The 16,948-nt window shown below is 46.9% G+C and overlaps 1 protein-coding gene across 4 annotated transcripts in view; it reads left to right on the forward strand.

Moving 5' to 3' along the window:
• Vps8 (vacuolar protein sorting 8) overlaps positions 1-16,948 on the forward strand; it is a 962,017-nt gene that overhangs the window by 798,126 nt on the left and 146,943 nt on the right. For all 4 annotated transcript variants that reach the window (XM_070531351.1, XM_070531354.1, XM_070531353.1 and 1 more), the window contains one exon: positions 10,682-10,898. In XM_070531351.1, coding sequence (XP_070387452.1) covers positions 10,682-10,898 — 217 coding nt within the window. The remainder of the gene's footprint in view (positions 1-10,681; positions 10,899-16,948) is intronic.

A 16,948-nucleotide genomic window follows, 5' to 3' on the forward strand; every position in this document is an offset into this window, starting at 1 on the left:
CATTTGTGTCCGTGTGCTGTACAGTTAAAGATAATGATAGGCCTCGCGCATTCTACAAGTGGTACGAGTGATCTTGTACAAGAGCGTCGACAAAAGATAGCCGAGGCTATGTGATGAAGAATCTAGCATGTCTTATATTATTGCACACAAAACAGGAATGCACAAAAGGGGAAAAATTGGGGAAAGCTGATGCTAAGTCATCACTATCACATGAATCCCATTCACCACCCTCAAATTTTTCTCTAGTGGTATAGTCGAAAGTCATTTAGAATCCTGTGAATGGAAGCACGTCGAAGTGATTGTGTTCACCGACGTTGCTCTCCAAAGCTGAACTTCCTAGGGCTTGAAGAGCAACGACATGAAGCCAAATAAGAGGAAGTTTTGTGCCCACGATATCCCCCAGGTGGGGCTTGCATCAGAACACTTGGGCCATCTCTCGACGCAGCTGCATACTACAACACAGACTTCCACAATCTATGTTATATGTATATGGGGAAGCTGAATGTCAGGAGATGTGAGAACAGTGCGGGGAAGATAAACATCAAAGGACATGAGACATGAAACCCAACCTTATATGGCTACAACAAAAATATGTTACAGGGGCTAATACTAGAGGTTGATAACTTTCAAAGTGCTTTTGAAGAATGCAGGTACCCAAGTGCCTACTGCACAGATTCCTTGGTGTGAATCAACTAGCACAAACCAAAGTTTTATTGCTTCACCAACACTCTGCTAGAAAAGCCAGACTCTGCTGTTAACAAAAGACCAGTGATATGCTAAGGGTAGTGGCAGTTAGTAACATACCCTTCAAAGCGCTTTCGTGGAATGCAAGTGTTAAAGTACCTAGAAATGAACCATACGGACAATGCACGCAACATCTTCCTTGGAATTGACAAAGCCAACTTCCAGAAGCCTCGTGCGACGTACGTGCTGCATCTGTGCGCTTCATCCTTGCTTTAGCATGACTTAAATAGCACCAAAGCTTTATTGCCTCACCAACAGTAAGCGTGTAGCAAATCGGCTTGTCTACTGAAATGTTCTATTCAGTAGTATAGAGCATGTGCATCACTCGTCGCACACAGCAGCATCACCGGAACTTACTGCTCATCATTTTCATCACCATGCTACTCAGTTAGCAATGCCAAACTTGGCTTTGCTGGTCTTGGTGTAGCATATTTTGCGAAACAATGGTGAACGGGGTGTTCTTTTGCGAAACTGTGGTGGAACTCGACAGGGTGCAAACAAAAAACTAAAGTAAACTGTATGAGACAGCACTAGCTAGATATTTTTTTCCTGTGGTGCCTAAGATGCTTGTCCTGCATTAAAGGGACTACGAACTCGTTACTTACTTATGTCACTGGCATTTCTGCCAGTTTTCAGCAAGGCACAACCATGAATGAGAGGGTCATTGCCTGCTGACATAAATGATGCCTGCATGCTTTCACTTGTTTTCTGGACCCCAAACGTCCTCAAGCTGCTCTTTTGTAGCTTCTTGTCTGGCATCCATACCCGAACTGACTGGGATGAATAAAGCACTCATTCAATGAACTCATCTTGTGGGAAAGTTTATATTTAACATAAACTCCAGGGTTGAAGTTAGTAACCCTAGACATGTTTGCTGCCTTATATGACAAAAAGGTGTTTTCGTATAGTCGGAGCGTCACCATGCAATGCAGCAAGACTCGCCTACAAAAAACAGGCCTGTGTAGCTCAGGACAGCAGCAAGAAAGCTTAATTTCTGCTAGTCAGCCTTTGTTGAACACTCTGGACTGGCGAAAGTGCTCCAGCCACCGTGGTGAGTGTTAGGGTGTGTTCAATGCGAACAAGTTCAGACCAAGACGAACTTACTGCAGCCTGTTCTATCACTCGAACAGCTGATTTCTGGACCTTGGCATCACTGCATATTGGGTCAACCATAACTGAATGCATCAATCGACAGCGCTACAGGTATAGACACATGTCCAAATGGCACACAGCGGATCAATGTACCCAAGAGGTTTTGTAGGCAGCTTTAGAATGGGTCCATGTTGGTGTGTATAAGCGTGACTGGACGAGGACGAAGAAAGAAACAGATACACAGACACAGCGCTTCACTTTCAACTATAAATTTTATTTTCGCACGCATCGATAAATATATACCATGCGAGCGGAAACAAACGTAACAGCAAGAAAGAACATTGAGTGGTGCATTTCGTTGAACCGAACATGTGTGCAAGGCAAGGGAAAAAAACATGTACTACAATGGTCACAAAGATAAACCAAGGAATCGTATCTCCTTGTCTGATAGTGACAACGAAGGCTTGCTTACGCACTTTTGATCTAATTTTGCTATCTTGTAGGCCTCTACAATCTCCCTCGTCATCCTGCTTTGAGCCTTATACAGAATGGAAGTGCTTTCAAACATGGGCTTGCAGGAACAATCTCGGCAGTGAATACCCAAATGACCTGAGATTACCTTAGTGACGTTATATTGATGCTCTTTTAATCTCTCGTTGATGCATCTGCCGGTTTGACCAATATACGTTCTTCCGCATGAAAGTGGGATGGCATAGACAACGTTATGAGTACAGGTTACAAATTGTTTGCGATGTTGGGTAGAACATGAGTGCCTTTGTTATTCTCTGTGTTAACCTGTTTGCATAGCTTCTGTAGACGCTGAGGGGCAGAGAAAACCACGTCTACTCCCGATTTCGCCGCTATTCTTCTGAGAGTATGTGAAATGCAATGAATGTATGGTACCACAGCAACTTTCTTCGCTCTAGCATTGGTACTGCTTGCATTCGACGCGTTTTTGCACTTCTTGCTTAAGCCCTCTGCGACAGAAGTTAGCATACGCATCGGGTAACCAGAATCTGCCAGACGCTTGGCCTGCTCTTTGAAACTGGCTTCCATTTTGTGGTCACACGACTTCATCAGAGAATTGTTAAAACACAGTGTCACTACTGCACGTTTTACAAGTTCTGAATGAGCGGAATGAAATGGTAGGACTGGCTTAATGCCTCTCAGCTGATAACTCGAGCATGTCATTTGTAACTGCAACTGCAACTGTGCATTCATGATTCATGAAGCGTTTTACAGCACTGGCCTGGTCGTTAGCTATTCGTTGGCATACTGTATGTCATTTTAAGCACAGCTCGAACCACCAGTCAATCCTTTAAAAGCATGTGGCAGATCTTCAATGACACTACAGACATTATGATAAACAGCCCGGTTGAACTTGAGAAGCCTTTGTGCCACCGATATGGAGTGGGATATTTCATCACGATTTCATCACCAACGGGTGTAGGCCTCCGCTGCCGCTTCCCTTCAAGATCGCGCAATGCGTTCAGTTCGCGCTGCACGCGAAACTTTTCTTGTTTGCGACGGCGCCTCTTCGGATGACCGGAAATTATTTTTGTGTTGTTAACTGTCACGACAGCAGTGTAAACACGAAATGGTTGATGCCACTAGTGAAATTCTGCCCATGTACAAGAAAAATGGTACGAAAAAAGCAGATGACAGACATGGATTAGTGCGGTGCGCCAAACGAAGTAAACAAATGGCAAACAAAGTGAGCTCGTTCATCAATCACTCCTGAGTGTATGACGGTTTTTATATGTAACCCACATGAATTTAATAATTACTCGGTATATAATCCTTTTATTCATACAAAAACTTTCAGTTGTTCGACCAGCGCTTGTCCTGTCTTCTTTCTCGTGTTTCGTTTGTGTGTGTGCTGCCCGAGAATGGAAACCACTTTTGTTATATGCGCTAGCAGTGGCCAAAGTTCACGCGTGCCGAGAAATTGAATATGTGCATGATGCATTGAACATGACCAGAGTTCATTCTTGCATTACCACTGCACCGATCGATCGAGTTACTGGACGATACGCGCCCGTTTCTTGGTTGCGCCAGCATTGCTGAAGCAGAAATGATTACTAATTGATACTTTCAACTTCCACCTCTTGAGCACTGCTAAAAAATGGCCACGCTATTTACATTGCTCCCTCTATTCTATACTGTAGGGGACGTACTAGTTGAAGTTGTGTGCGCATGTCGTACTTGTGCAGTGTCGATGGAAGTCCGTTGTCGCCATCAGAGACACCACAGATTTGTAGCTAACATTTTGTGAGAAACTGCAAAAATTACTTTAGCTCGTATGTGCCGACGATTTTTTCGGCGGCACATACGATGTCGTTTCCGATTACCTGCTCAGTGTCACTTACATGGCTAAGCAGACGCTACCCTTTCGCTGCATTGCAGCCATAAAAATAATCGTTGAGCGTACCAATCTTCTTGAAGGCAAATAGAAGCGTGTACAGTCTGTTTCACACTTGGGGGAAAACTCGGAACGTATTGCATCGCGATGCAGCAGGCAACGGAGTCGTGCGGCGACAGCAACTCAAAGAGACGCGGACGCTTGAGGGGCAGTCGTGATCTGCGTCGTCTGCTATGGCAGCGCGCGCTGGCCGCATTGTCGGGAAGCGTGCTACTGGCAGTTCACCAATTTCATCGGTACTGCGGGAACTGAGCTGATAGTCTTTACTAAATGTTGTGCTACGCCAAACTCTCAGCCTTCATTGGCGATAATGGAGTTCCACAAACTTCTTTTGACAGCATGCTTAGTTTGTTGTTTCGAAAGACCGGGGTACTGAGCGCGTGCACATATATTTCTTCATTGTGTGTGCTACCGTAATAAGCAGTGACAAGACGCACTAAGATGTGCGCGCAATATGCTCAGTCTTTATTTGACTTGAAAGGAAAACAAAGCACTCAACAATGATAGCTATGGGGATCAAACACGATGAAACAAACGGATATGATTAAAGAAATGTTTTAGGTTAAGACATTGAGCTGGAACTGATTTTTCTCGACAATCATTCACTACACCAGACAGACCCTGCCCACCGGCGGGGAATTGGACACGTCACGCTCCGAACTTCAGTTAGTATCTCGTCATGTCCCTAGCGGCAGTGATGACAGCGCTCATCCTGGAAGGCAGTGAAGTGTAAAGTGACTTGATCAGGGATATGTTCACGTTTCACTCGCTGACAATGGTGGATCGAAGCCTATCCTCGGGTGACTGATAGATGGGCTGGTGCACCAGCAATACTTTCAACGAGCCCCAGACATTAATTTTAAATGATGTTGGCGCCCAGGCATTGAGGCGGCCACACCAAGAGAGTGACGGCGCACTCTTCCAGCAGTTCTTGCACAACACGAGCAGTGTGGATCGGCGGCCTATCGTGTTAGAATATATAGTCGCCTTCCAGGAACGAGCCATCAAGAATGTGTGGAATCAGTATGTCGTATATGACTGCCCTGCACCTTTCAGCGATGAACTTACCTTCGAGTAAGGTTTGGGTACAGACTAGTTGGTATTCCATGGTATCAATGGTCACTTACAGCGCATACATAGACGAGGGAGAAGAAAAGGACGATGAAGACAAGCGCTGACTTCCAATTGCGGGGCAATTGGAAGTCAGCGCTTGTCTTCGTCATCCTTGTTTTGTCGCTCGTCTATGTATGTGCTGTAAGTGACGATTGATACCTTACCTTCGAGGCGTTTTAGTGGGCGTCGCACAACGCTTAGTAAAAAATACCAGCTCATTTCACGCAGTGACGATGAGATCAGCGCACTGCAACTGACAGTAGAACGCTTCCCGACAATGAGGCCAGCGCGCGCTACCGTAGGAGACGATGCCGTTCAAGACCCCGCCCCTCAAGTACCTGTGCGAGTTGCTGCCGCCGCCTGACTCAAGTGCTCGCCGCATCACGATGCAATGCGCTCTGAGTTTTCCCTTAGGTATGAAACATACTGTACATCGTCCTTCCAATAAAACGTCCACGCACACACACGTAGGCACACACTGCGGGTGGTACGAAACGTGCCCAAACACGCGCAGTGCAAGAGGCAATCAAGGCGGTGCGAACGAGAGATGGGAGAGGTGTACCACCCGCTAATTGAACTTTGCCCCGCATGTGGTGCTCTCAATGCCGGCGCAGCAGCGCCGCTTGCGGTGCCGGGCTTGGCAAACTAAGCATTTTAGAAACAATGGTGCAGTCGAACCCACTTATAATAATACTGGTTTTACCAATATATCAGATATACCAATCAGCAGTTATGGCACTGTGAAATTTTGTGTGTGTCCTACGGTAAAAAAAATTGCCTTTTTCTGTGCTCCATTATCAGTTATGACAAACAAAACGAAAAAAAATGGCCACCCTTCCACTGCTGTGAAGAGGGGTGCAAGCGAAGCTCGAGATCCGCGTCTCTTCATTGTCGTAACGCCTCAGCTTCGCGCTCCCTAACGGCAAGGTCGGCACGTTGACGATGAGCCCTTTCTCGAGCGAGTTCTCGGCAGCGTTCATGAAACGCTGCCTGTTCTTCGGCCGAACACACAACACGCGGCCAACTCCCAGTGCCGTTTCTTCTTCACAGCCTGCTTTTTGGCAGAACTAACCAAACCGCTCCATCTGATTGCTGGGCTTGAACTGGTGGGAAACGTTGGCGTGCAAGGCGAGCGAACACTCGCGCACACCCTTTCCCTCCTCCTCCTCTGGAGGGAGAGGATGCCTGTGATTGGGTGTGCCTTAGGCCAACGTTACTAGACTAGCTTCAGTTTTAAAACTCGGCGCCGTTGCGCGGAACCGCCACCCGCCCGCGCCTTCGTGGCGCTGCAGTCGCGCCCGGCTTCACTTACTCACTAGCTGGCTATCTTCTTTATTCTATGAGCTGGCTACGCGGGCGGGCCGGACTAAGCACGCGGTGCAGCGTTGGTGTATTCTGTGGTTCGTTGTTGACGGCGAATTTCAGCAAGTATGTCATCCGTGGAACTGTAGCCTTCGCCGAGTTTCTTAATATCAGCAGATGATGCCGGCGTGCTGCGTACCTGGCTGCATAGGCCGCTATCGGAATGATGTCAACAGTTCGGCGCACCAATTTTTCTGTGCTCCCAGCAATGCGACGCTTCGCTCGGCGTGAAACGGAGCGATTCCTTGTGCCGACCGGGAACTCTCTGCGAAATCAACGGCACGCGCTCGTGCCACTGCTCCCGCGTTCGTCGTCGTCTTCCACAGCTGGCTGAGTGGCCGTTCATCTTTCCAGCGTAGAATTTCACTTCACTTCTGTCGTCGTAATGGGGAGACTGCGTTTACGGGGGTATGAGCCTTTGCTTAAGGGAGTATGAGCCACTCATAGTCTTACGTAACGGAAATATTTAATTTTTGAAGAAATTTAATTTCGAAGAATCACAAGCGGCAAATCGCAGGCGAAGGCTGCCAACTACGCCGCCTAGCAAACTCGAGACATCGAACGCAAGCGACAACTGCGGACTGCGGGCATACCGTCAGTGACGTCGTTCTCTCCGTCGCAGCCGATTGTGTGTGTAACCTCATAACTGAGTAATAATTTAATGAATACTCGGGATTAACCCAGTGATAAACACAGGGGCCGCACGGTTCAGCTTCGCTGATTAGGCATCTTCACGGAATGAAAAATCCGACTTTTTTTGTGTGTGTGGCTTGTGCGCACAAAGACCGACTTCATCTTTCTTTCTGTAGCGCTTCTTTGGCGTGGTGAGAAGCTTCGGTGGGGACGGTCATCCTACAATCACGCACTTTGGCCAGATATTCAGGCTCGTGAGCCTAAACTACGCGAAACGTTAAGACGACAGGAAGAAACACACAACATTTAGAAACGCAGCTTCTGCGCTTCGCTGTATGCGTTTCTTCCTTTCGTGCAGTTTACCCTTCTTTCAGTATTAACGAACTGGCGCGATAAATCTTATTGCTGTAGGTGGGTACCATTTTCTCATGGTATCACTAATATTCGGACAAGGGAGAACGCCAGCGAGCGTGAAACACGCGCAAACTACCCGTCCGCACGAGCTCAAGGCTGTGACGAGGCGTCTGCAGTGGAGCCCGATGGAACAGCGTTGCCCTCTGACGGCTGTCACAGAAGTGGCGACAGCGGCTGTAAGCGCGCGGGCGTGGAGTTTTACAACTGAAGCTAGTCTAGTAACGTTGCCTTAGGCTGCGTCTACATCTTCATGCATATAAAATATAAACCCCATGCAAGCGATCTTGCACGCGACAGCGACAAGCGACGCGATGGAGATGGCTGTTGTGTTCTCTCATTGCCTACAAGTTGTACCTCATGCGAGCGATGACTTCGAGCAACGTCTCCCCAGTGTTGCCGGTATGAGGGCGCCGAAACTAGCGTGACGCATGCTTTATTAACTTAAGTTGACGTGTTTTGCTGTAAAAAGCAGCACAAAATATTTCTGAAAGTCTTGCAGTAGGTTTTTTTCCTTGCACGTATAAAAATTTAATCGTTTGCTCGTTCCGTGCGACAATCGGAAATACTTGAGTTATGTACATCCAGTTCAGGCTTCACGCTATTGGGTAGTCGTTCATAGCACTTCCGGGCGACGAATTCTAGATTTGCAGAACCGAGCGATCGCGCGGCAAGACCAAGCAATCTGTTCACGCGACGGCCCAATCCGTCGCTCGAAGCCGTCGCTCGTCGCTGTCGCACACGAAATCGCGCTCATGGGGTTTAGCCTGGTTCCCCACTTCAAAGGGTGGGTATGGTGAACCGACAGTGGCTGAATCGGTTAGCGTGACGGTCGCGTAACCCAGAGTTCAGTAGTTCGAATCCGCAGCCTGTCAAGCAATTTTTATTTTCATGCGGCTTGAGTTTTTTCGTACAGCAACACCGACGCCGACACAAGTGAGGCAATACAAGGCTTGAAAAAGCAAATTCCTGAAAAAAAGATGTAATATGCCGCACCTGCTTGCATGCCACACACCTTAGCCCTGCATAGCACAACTTTGTCACACCCACGCATGCCTCTCTTCCTTTTACGTCAATGCCGTCAACTCATGGCAGCTCAGACACATTTTTTTTTCTCTTGGCACATGTAATTGTTATAGCCAATAATGCAGCATGGGAATATTGTAGTAAATAGTTTATTTTACCATAGACCAGACACAAAAGTTGATGGTTGAAGCTTCTCATTGTTTCGTCTGAGTACTTGCAGTGGCGTAGCTAGGTCGTCTAGCACCCGGGGCCCATAGGTCTTCTGTCACACCCCCCACCCTGTTGTAGCCGGTGGAAAGACGGGTGTGTTCAGACGTATATGACACGCCCCCTCCCCCCATTGGCCCCTTGCACCCGGGGCCCACGGCCCCCCGGCTCCCCCTGTTGCTACGCCACTGCTTGTACAGTGATAATGCTATAATTGGAACCCACTTATACTTCTGCATAAATGGGTTCCACTTATACAGACTGTACTTCTTTCTCCCAAATTAAAATCTTTCGATGTTTTTCCCTTCTGCTTTTTTCGTACAACCCGGTTGTAATAATGGCTCACGAATATTGTTATAAGTGGGTTGTACTGTCTAAAATAAAAAGCCAGCGCATGTGCATATGTGTTCTGCTTCATAGAAGCACCTTCACGGAACTGGAAAACCCCACAGTGTGCGAGAGACACCAGCGCATGTTGTTGGTTGCCCTCCCGTGTTTACACTGCTTTCTTTGTGCCTCGTTATGAACTTCTTGATTTACCTGGGCTCTCTACCTTAGTTGCTATGTGGCATTACACAGTGCTAAATCATATATACTAGCCAGTAGTGAGCATGGTTATGAGCTGGATGGGCATCCATTTTGAACAGCAGAGACTTGTATGTGAGGCCTATCTCTAGAGCACAAGCGTGCTGGAGGGCAGGACCTGCATAAGGACTGTGGGATTCTCACCCGTGCTCTTGGGACAAAGGAATAACAACACAGTAGTGCAAACAATCACAAGGGCATTTATTGCACCTTTCATAGACCAATGCCTGCTAGCCGAGTTGCTATCCACAAAACATGCCGATGGGCGCACGACAAATCGCGGAAGTCCGACTCACCGCGACTGGATAACGAGCGAATGTGTTCGCCCCATGCTGGACACCACCGCCTGGTCGTTCTCGCGAACGGTGGCGTGTTCGAACGAGGCCTAGCAAGGTGGTCTCGCAGAAGCATGGATCGGCGCATGCGCGGAACGTTTGCGCCGCTTAACGAGCCCGAGCCAAAGAGGAAGCGCCTTCTCCTTTCCGCGCTGAGTAACACCGCTGTTAGGTGGCGTTAGCAGAGCCATACTCGTGCCATCTCTCGCGATGCGCTTCAACCACACCGACTGCCGCGGGCATCAAGCCATGCGGCGAAGCCGGATTACAGGAGACGGGAGCTATGCGGGAAAGCAACATATCAGGGGACGCGTGAGAGTCGCGCATCCCCACAGAACAGAGTGTAGCTCAGACAAAGGGACATGCTAGTCGGCATGTATAAGTTTTCTCATTGTATGCAGGGATTTGGGCACCACAAGTTCTTCTGGTCCTGTGTCAGAGCTACATGCCCTGACACAGTGTAAGGAAGCTTTTTGCTATGCTTATGAACAAATGGCATGAGAAGCTGCAATGGTGGAATTATTTCAAGAAAGTTTTGTCCTCAAAAAACTTGCCTGCATGTGCTTGGAAAGTATCACTCAGAAGGTGCTTTTTTTTTCTCCCTCTCTCAACTTAGTCTTTGAATTTTGGAGACACAGATATTTTGTGTAAATTCTTTTCTCTTTTTCATATTTCTTCATAGCGTTGCACATATTGTTTCCCTACTTGTGCCAAACCTGCAATGTATTTACTAAATGCCATCGTGGTTCAGTTCCTGGACACGCAGCTGCAGGCATGTGCCCAGCAGGGCCCCATGCGAGAGCAGCTGCTGCAAGGGGCACGTACACGACTGCAGGCAGTGGTGGAGCTGTGCCAGCGCAGCTGCCCATTCCTGAGTGCAGCCGAGCGGGAGGCCCTCTGGTTTCCTGTGCTCGAGAGGGTCATGGCACCCCAGCGTCAGCTACGCTCAGCACTGGGCGCCGACAAAGGTATTAAGGCTGCCGCCATGGGCAATCACATAAAGAAAAACATTGCTGGGGCCAAATATGAAACTTGTTCTTTTGGAACACTTCCATGTAGCCCCCCTTGATTGTTTAGAATTGCGTGTTGCGACATGCTGATTGCTCTAACAACATACATGCTATAAACGACATTCTTGCAGGGCCTGAATTTTTCGTGTGGTTTTATATTGTGAGACTCCCTTTTTCCTTTAAAGTGTCTCATGTGTTCATGTGGTTCGAAAAAAATACCTATAATAAATGAAGAGCGAGAACAAAGGATTCCTCGAGGAATGCAAAAGTGAAAATGAAATACAAGGTGGCACATGATGTCTCCAGCTTGGGAGACGGCAGCGGGTCGCTTACGCCATCACCCTAGGATATTGAGATAGCTGCCACTCGTATCCTGTGCTGCCATAGAGGCCACTCACCTGGCCCCATCCTGTGCTACGACGGCTACATCGGGCTCCATTTTATGACACTGCAGCCATCTAATGACAGGTCCTGTGCCACAGGGTTGCCAGGTCCAAAAAAATGAAAAGTAGCCAGTACATTGCAGGTGCGTAAATATGGAGCCAGAATATCGCCAAGCTGCCGCCATGAGCAATCACATAAAGACAAAACATTGCTGGGGCCAAATATGAAACTTGTTCTTTTGGAACGCTTACATGTAGCCCCCCTCGATTGTTTAGAATTGTGTGTTGCGGCATGCTGCTTGCTCTCCTTTGCTGGGATCTGCCACCTCCGAATTCCATTCAAAACAAAAATACCTTCTGGTTCAGAAAGTTCAGACCATGGTGTGACTCCTTTTGAAAACATAGGTACAAATATAAGCTGCTCCCCATGTGGTTCTCAATGAAATTGGGGACATGAACACGTCAATACACGACTACAGAAACCAAGAAAAAATTGTGGCAGAACCCATCTCACGATGACTGTTGATGGCAGTGTGTTAGCATTGAATCAATATAGCGACACAAAGTATTGCCACCGTCGAAACATGTTATGTAGGAGGCATATACTGCAGCAGGACTTCACTTTCATGCTTCCCTAAGAACACTCGGTGCCATCTAGTGCTGCCGACACGAATCTTGCGCGTGGCATTCGAAATGCTTGCATGCCAGTACGCGAGACCGCTGAGAAATGTGTCATGCGGCAACTGGGCTCTTCTCTTTCACTTTTTTCTGGGCTCATTGCACCATCTAGTGATGCAGTCAAGAAGTTCGCATGTGGCCTTCAAGATGAGAAGTGTGGCTTGCCACGCTTCTCATCTTTTATCTAGTGGCTATCCAGTGACTATCCAGTGACTTCTATCGAGTGACTATCCAGTGGCGCACGTAGGCGGTAGACGGTTAGATAAAGCATACATAGTTAGGTGCAAACATAAATAGTTGGGCCCTGGAAAAGTGCGTTAAGTACCGTGTTTTCCAGTGTATACACCGTTTTTTCGTGGGTGCCACCATGTTGCTGTGCAGTGGCGCTATCTATGGGCAGTCGGCATGCTGGCTTGGGTGAGCGCTCCGTCTTGCATGGCAGGTATACGCTCGGTCGTAGTTTCTGGCGTTTGTTTTCACACTCGTGCGGTCTATTTAATATGACGTGTGTCTTCTACATGGTGAAGGTTCTGCGAGACGTGCTGAAGTGGTTTAGGTCGGCATGGGTGGAGTTCTTGCTGGCGTTGAGGCAGACGGAGCATGCAGTGCGATGTGTGCGCACATATTTGAGCCTACAATCAGCCTCGGAGATCAATTGTGTATTTCTAAATGTTCCGTTCACGAATGTCACCTTATAGCAGTATTCTTATTTGGTTCTAAGGTGCGGTTTAAGAGCCATGAAACATATGCGATGATCGTAACAGTGTGGTTACCATTCTGCTACGATAGGAGCTGTGCTGGTATACTTTGACAAGTGTTCAAACTGTTAGCTGCAGATTACATTGCGTGACTACTTGGTTCTGTGGATCAGGTTTGAACCCATGAATAAAATAGTTTTGGTTAATACTAACACCATACCTTACAGTGTGAATTAAGCTTGTCCAGCAAAGCGACCGTTTTCGAACTGCGCATTGAGTGCAGTGATAGCAGTGAAGCAGTGATAGGTACTGGATTACAGATGTCTTTGTTCTATATTGTGATGGTCCGAGCATACGGTATCATTGTTTATAGATTTATAAACATTGTGCTGCGTGACTGTGCGAGGTCGTGTTGCGGCGTTAGCCCGTTTTCTCTATCTTTTTCGAGAAAGAGGTTAATAACCGAAATTTTTTTTCGGTTGTGTTCGTTCCTTTCTCTACAACGCACTCACATCTATTACGGAGATTTTGTCCTAAAAAATAGCCATCATATTCTCTTTATGTGATCCCTCTCATATATTATGGCTTTACAGGTCAAAAAGGCAATGCCGAAGCACATATAGCTTATATATGTATCATGCTCGTTCACCAACCGCAGTGATAGCCGTGTTGAGCAGCACCATCAGCCTCATGCAGGAAGCCTAGCATAGACATGTAGTGATTTCAAGCCTACTAGACTTGAAATGCGTGAGAACGATGCCAGCATATCACAAATATTTGATAGCGCCTGCCGCTTAAATGTTTCCTAGTTGCCATAGGTTGGCCGTACGTACAGGAGCATGCGCTCTTATGTTTTAGTTCCTATGACAAGCGATCAGATAGTGAGCAGATTTACCATTTCATGCTGGTAATACAGAGACACTGGTTCTCTTCATTGAAATAAAACCGATATAAGCAGAATAGCTCATAACACATACGCACACCACGGCTGATAATGCACGTCACATGTTTGCACCCCCAAGAGACATTTCCGCGTACTAAAGCTACCGATGCATCAAAAGGCTTCCCTGACAATCTTATATGAATGGACATTGTGTAAATTTCAGAAAGAATGACCTAGACCTTTTCGAAATCATTCCGCAGCACACGACAGCAATACTTTCAAGCAGTGCTGCACCGGATCGCACAAGCCAGAGAGGAGGAAAGGCATGCTGCGCGCCCTTTTCACCTCACCTGATGAGAAGGTCTATAAGTCGCAGTTCTTTTCTTAATTTTTCAGCAGTGCATCTTGTAGGAGGTGTGACTTGTGTATGTATATATATATATATATTTTAATATAACTGTGGTCAAAATTGGATTGGATGCTATGGCTATGTGAAACACGCTAGGTTGACTTCCTCTGGCAGTTGTTACAGGTTGTATGTGCGCTATGAAGGTACCAGGTTCTTCTCGTGATCAAGTTGCCGAGCATTGTGCGATAAGGACGGAGCAGCAACACAAGCAGCGGCAGGCCAGCCGCGAGTCGACTGACTCCGAAGTCGTCGCATCTGCAGATCAATTTCAAGATACGACAAGCGCTGCTCTGTAAACTACGGAGTTGCTACCAGAGTACAAGCCGCCATCTCCCTCCCTCCTGTGCTGCCTTCTCGCTTTCCTCTCTTGTGCACGATTCAGCTCACCATCGCATGCTTTCACTCACACATACAGCATATGGCACGCAGGAATGATGTTATCGTCCTCGGACTGTATACGGAACATCGCGCCAAACATGACTGCAGAAATGTGCCTGGATTGTCCATATCATTGCTTGTGTGTGACCCGCGTTCACAAAGGGAAAAATCACCTTTTTTTTTTTTATCGCTTACGGAATGAAAAGATGCATCTTATACGCCTGTATGACCAATATACATTTCTTTTTCTTAAATATTGCTGTTTTGAGGGCGCTGCAACTTATCTAAAGATGCAAGTTATAGACTGGATAATACGGTAGACTAAGGATGCTAATACATTAAAATGAAAGCCTAACCCAAACCTCCGCATTTCGCATGTGTTGCACTACTAATTGTGCCATGGCAGCGGCTGTTCTGTACTATTTGACACCATCAGTCAAAAGGATGTTCAATGCCACGGCCTTGGGTACTGCTTTCTAACACGGCCATGGTTATATCTCATACACATAACTAGCCAAGAATGTGGACGTGGGAACAGCCGCCGCTGTAAGACAATTGGTAGTGCAACACATGCATAATGTGGAGGTTTGGATTAGGCTCCCACCAGTGGTAAGTTCTTTTTTTTTTTTTCGTGTGGCCCCTCACCTGCTTTGGACATTGCAGGTGAGGTGCGTAGATATTGCACTGATGTTCCTGTCTGCAAACTATCAAAGGTGATCAAAAATAACTTACAGCGCAAAGGACAAGGACAGCGATAGACGACATACACAGCGCTGCGTATGTCGTGCGTATAAACAGCGCTGTGTATGTCGTCTATCGCTGTCCTTGTCCTTTGCGCTGTACGTTATTTTTGATCATGAATTACCAACTAGCCCAAGCAACCACCCTAGTTCATATCAAAGGTGGTTCATGACACTAAAAAAGCTGAAATTTCAGTCATAAACCCTTCATCTCGAGGGAGACCCATTTCATGACTGGGAGTCAAGAACACAAGCACATATGCTCCTATATAAGATGCACAGCCTGCAGCACATTGCCAATTAGGGTAAGTGACTTGGTTAAATCATTGACTGCTGATCACCACCACTGGAAGTGTACCATCCTCCCCAAGAAAAAAAGGAAGCAAAAGAAATTCAGCAGAGTATGATGTTGGGCTAGTTAGTGCATAGATTATGAAGGCTATGTGGCACAAGGTTAAAAACCAACAGAAGAAGCAAAAGGAGACAGAGAAAGCACCTCACTCGCAACTAATTTTATTCCATGAATATGTAGGCACAGAACATAAATGCGCACAAGCATTACATTTGCCGAACTTGTAGGAATGCTGTCAAAATAGTTGAAATCACAAGACAAGTTATCACAAGCCAGAAAAGTTATCAGCAAACCGAATCTAAAATTTGACGCTCTTTTTGTCAAGTGAAACCGACAGAATACTAATGCAAGAGTCACTTTGTTTATTTATGTAAAAGGCTTCTTGCAATTACCCGCCATGGTTGCTTAGTGGCTATGGCGCATTGCTAAGTATGAGGTCACAGGATCAAATCCCAGCAGCTGCGGCTGCATCTTGGTGGGCTCAAAATGCAAAAATACTGTGTACCATGCATTGGGTGCACATTAAGGAATCCCAGAATCAGATCGTGGTTTTGGCATGTAAAACTCGGGATTTAATTAATTAATCTAGCAGTTATCGAGTCAATGTATCCCGGCTCTTTCCTAGAAGCCACGTGTTATCAAACTGTGGCACGCATCCATACAAGGCATAGTTTAAGGGCAGCTGCGTCCCTGTTCCATTCCTACTCGATACCTGCGGGGGTGTCTGTATCAGCAGGCGTTTGGTGCATTGCGACACCACAGACCCGAGCACACATAAGGGTTGGACCCTTCTGCCTTTAGTCATGCATGGCTAAGCCGTGTCTGCAGAAAATGGGATCCTGGGGGTTGAGCCAATGCCGGATGTTAGGACCTTTAAGGCCCCTTGAGGGAGGCAACCTACCCCTTTGGCCTCGACGCCACGCAGACCCCAGACTGACTTATCTTGGAGAAATTGGAATTTGCCTTTTCCTGTCTTCGTCTCTCTTTTTCTCTCTCACTTCACATCTCTCCTGTGTTCACTTTGTTTTACTTCAAATCTTCCAGGCAGTAAGGGTTAACCTGATATAGTTTATCCAGCCTAGGGTATATTAGGTTATAGTAGCTATGTACAGCTGGCATCTATGTTTCCTTTGGGTCTCGTAGCATTCCCTTGTTGGGCTTGGTGGTGGTGGGTGGCTGGCATAGCTGCGGAAATTAAGTAAGTATTCATGGCTTTATTGTTCGCCCCTCCCTCTGCCTGAGGGTGACACACCAAAGAAATGTTGTAGTGCTTTAGCCAGCGCAATAAAACCTTCGCATGATTTGATGTTATTCATAGTCATAACCCTGAAAAGAACGTCAGAATGATTTCACCCTTCACTGTCGCCAAATGTCTAATCACCACACTAGGTCCATGCTACAAGGTGACAAAAATGGCCAGCGGCCTTCTCCTTGAGGTTCGCAACCAGCATCAACACGAAAAACTCTCAGTCTCGTAACATTTGGTG

Source organism: Dermacentor albipictus, chromosome 1 (genome assembly GCF_038994185.2).
Source record: "Dermacentor albipictus isolate Rhodes 1998 colony chromosome 1, USDA_Dalb.pri_finalv2, whole genome shotgun sequence".
NCBI classification, from domain to species: domain Eukaryota; kingdom Metazoa; phylum Arthropoda; class Arachnida; order Ixodida; family Ixodidae; genus Dermacentor; species Dermacentor albipictus.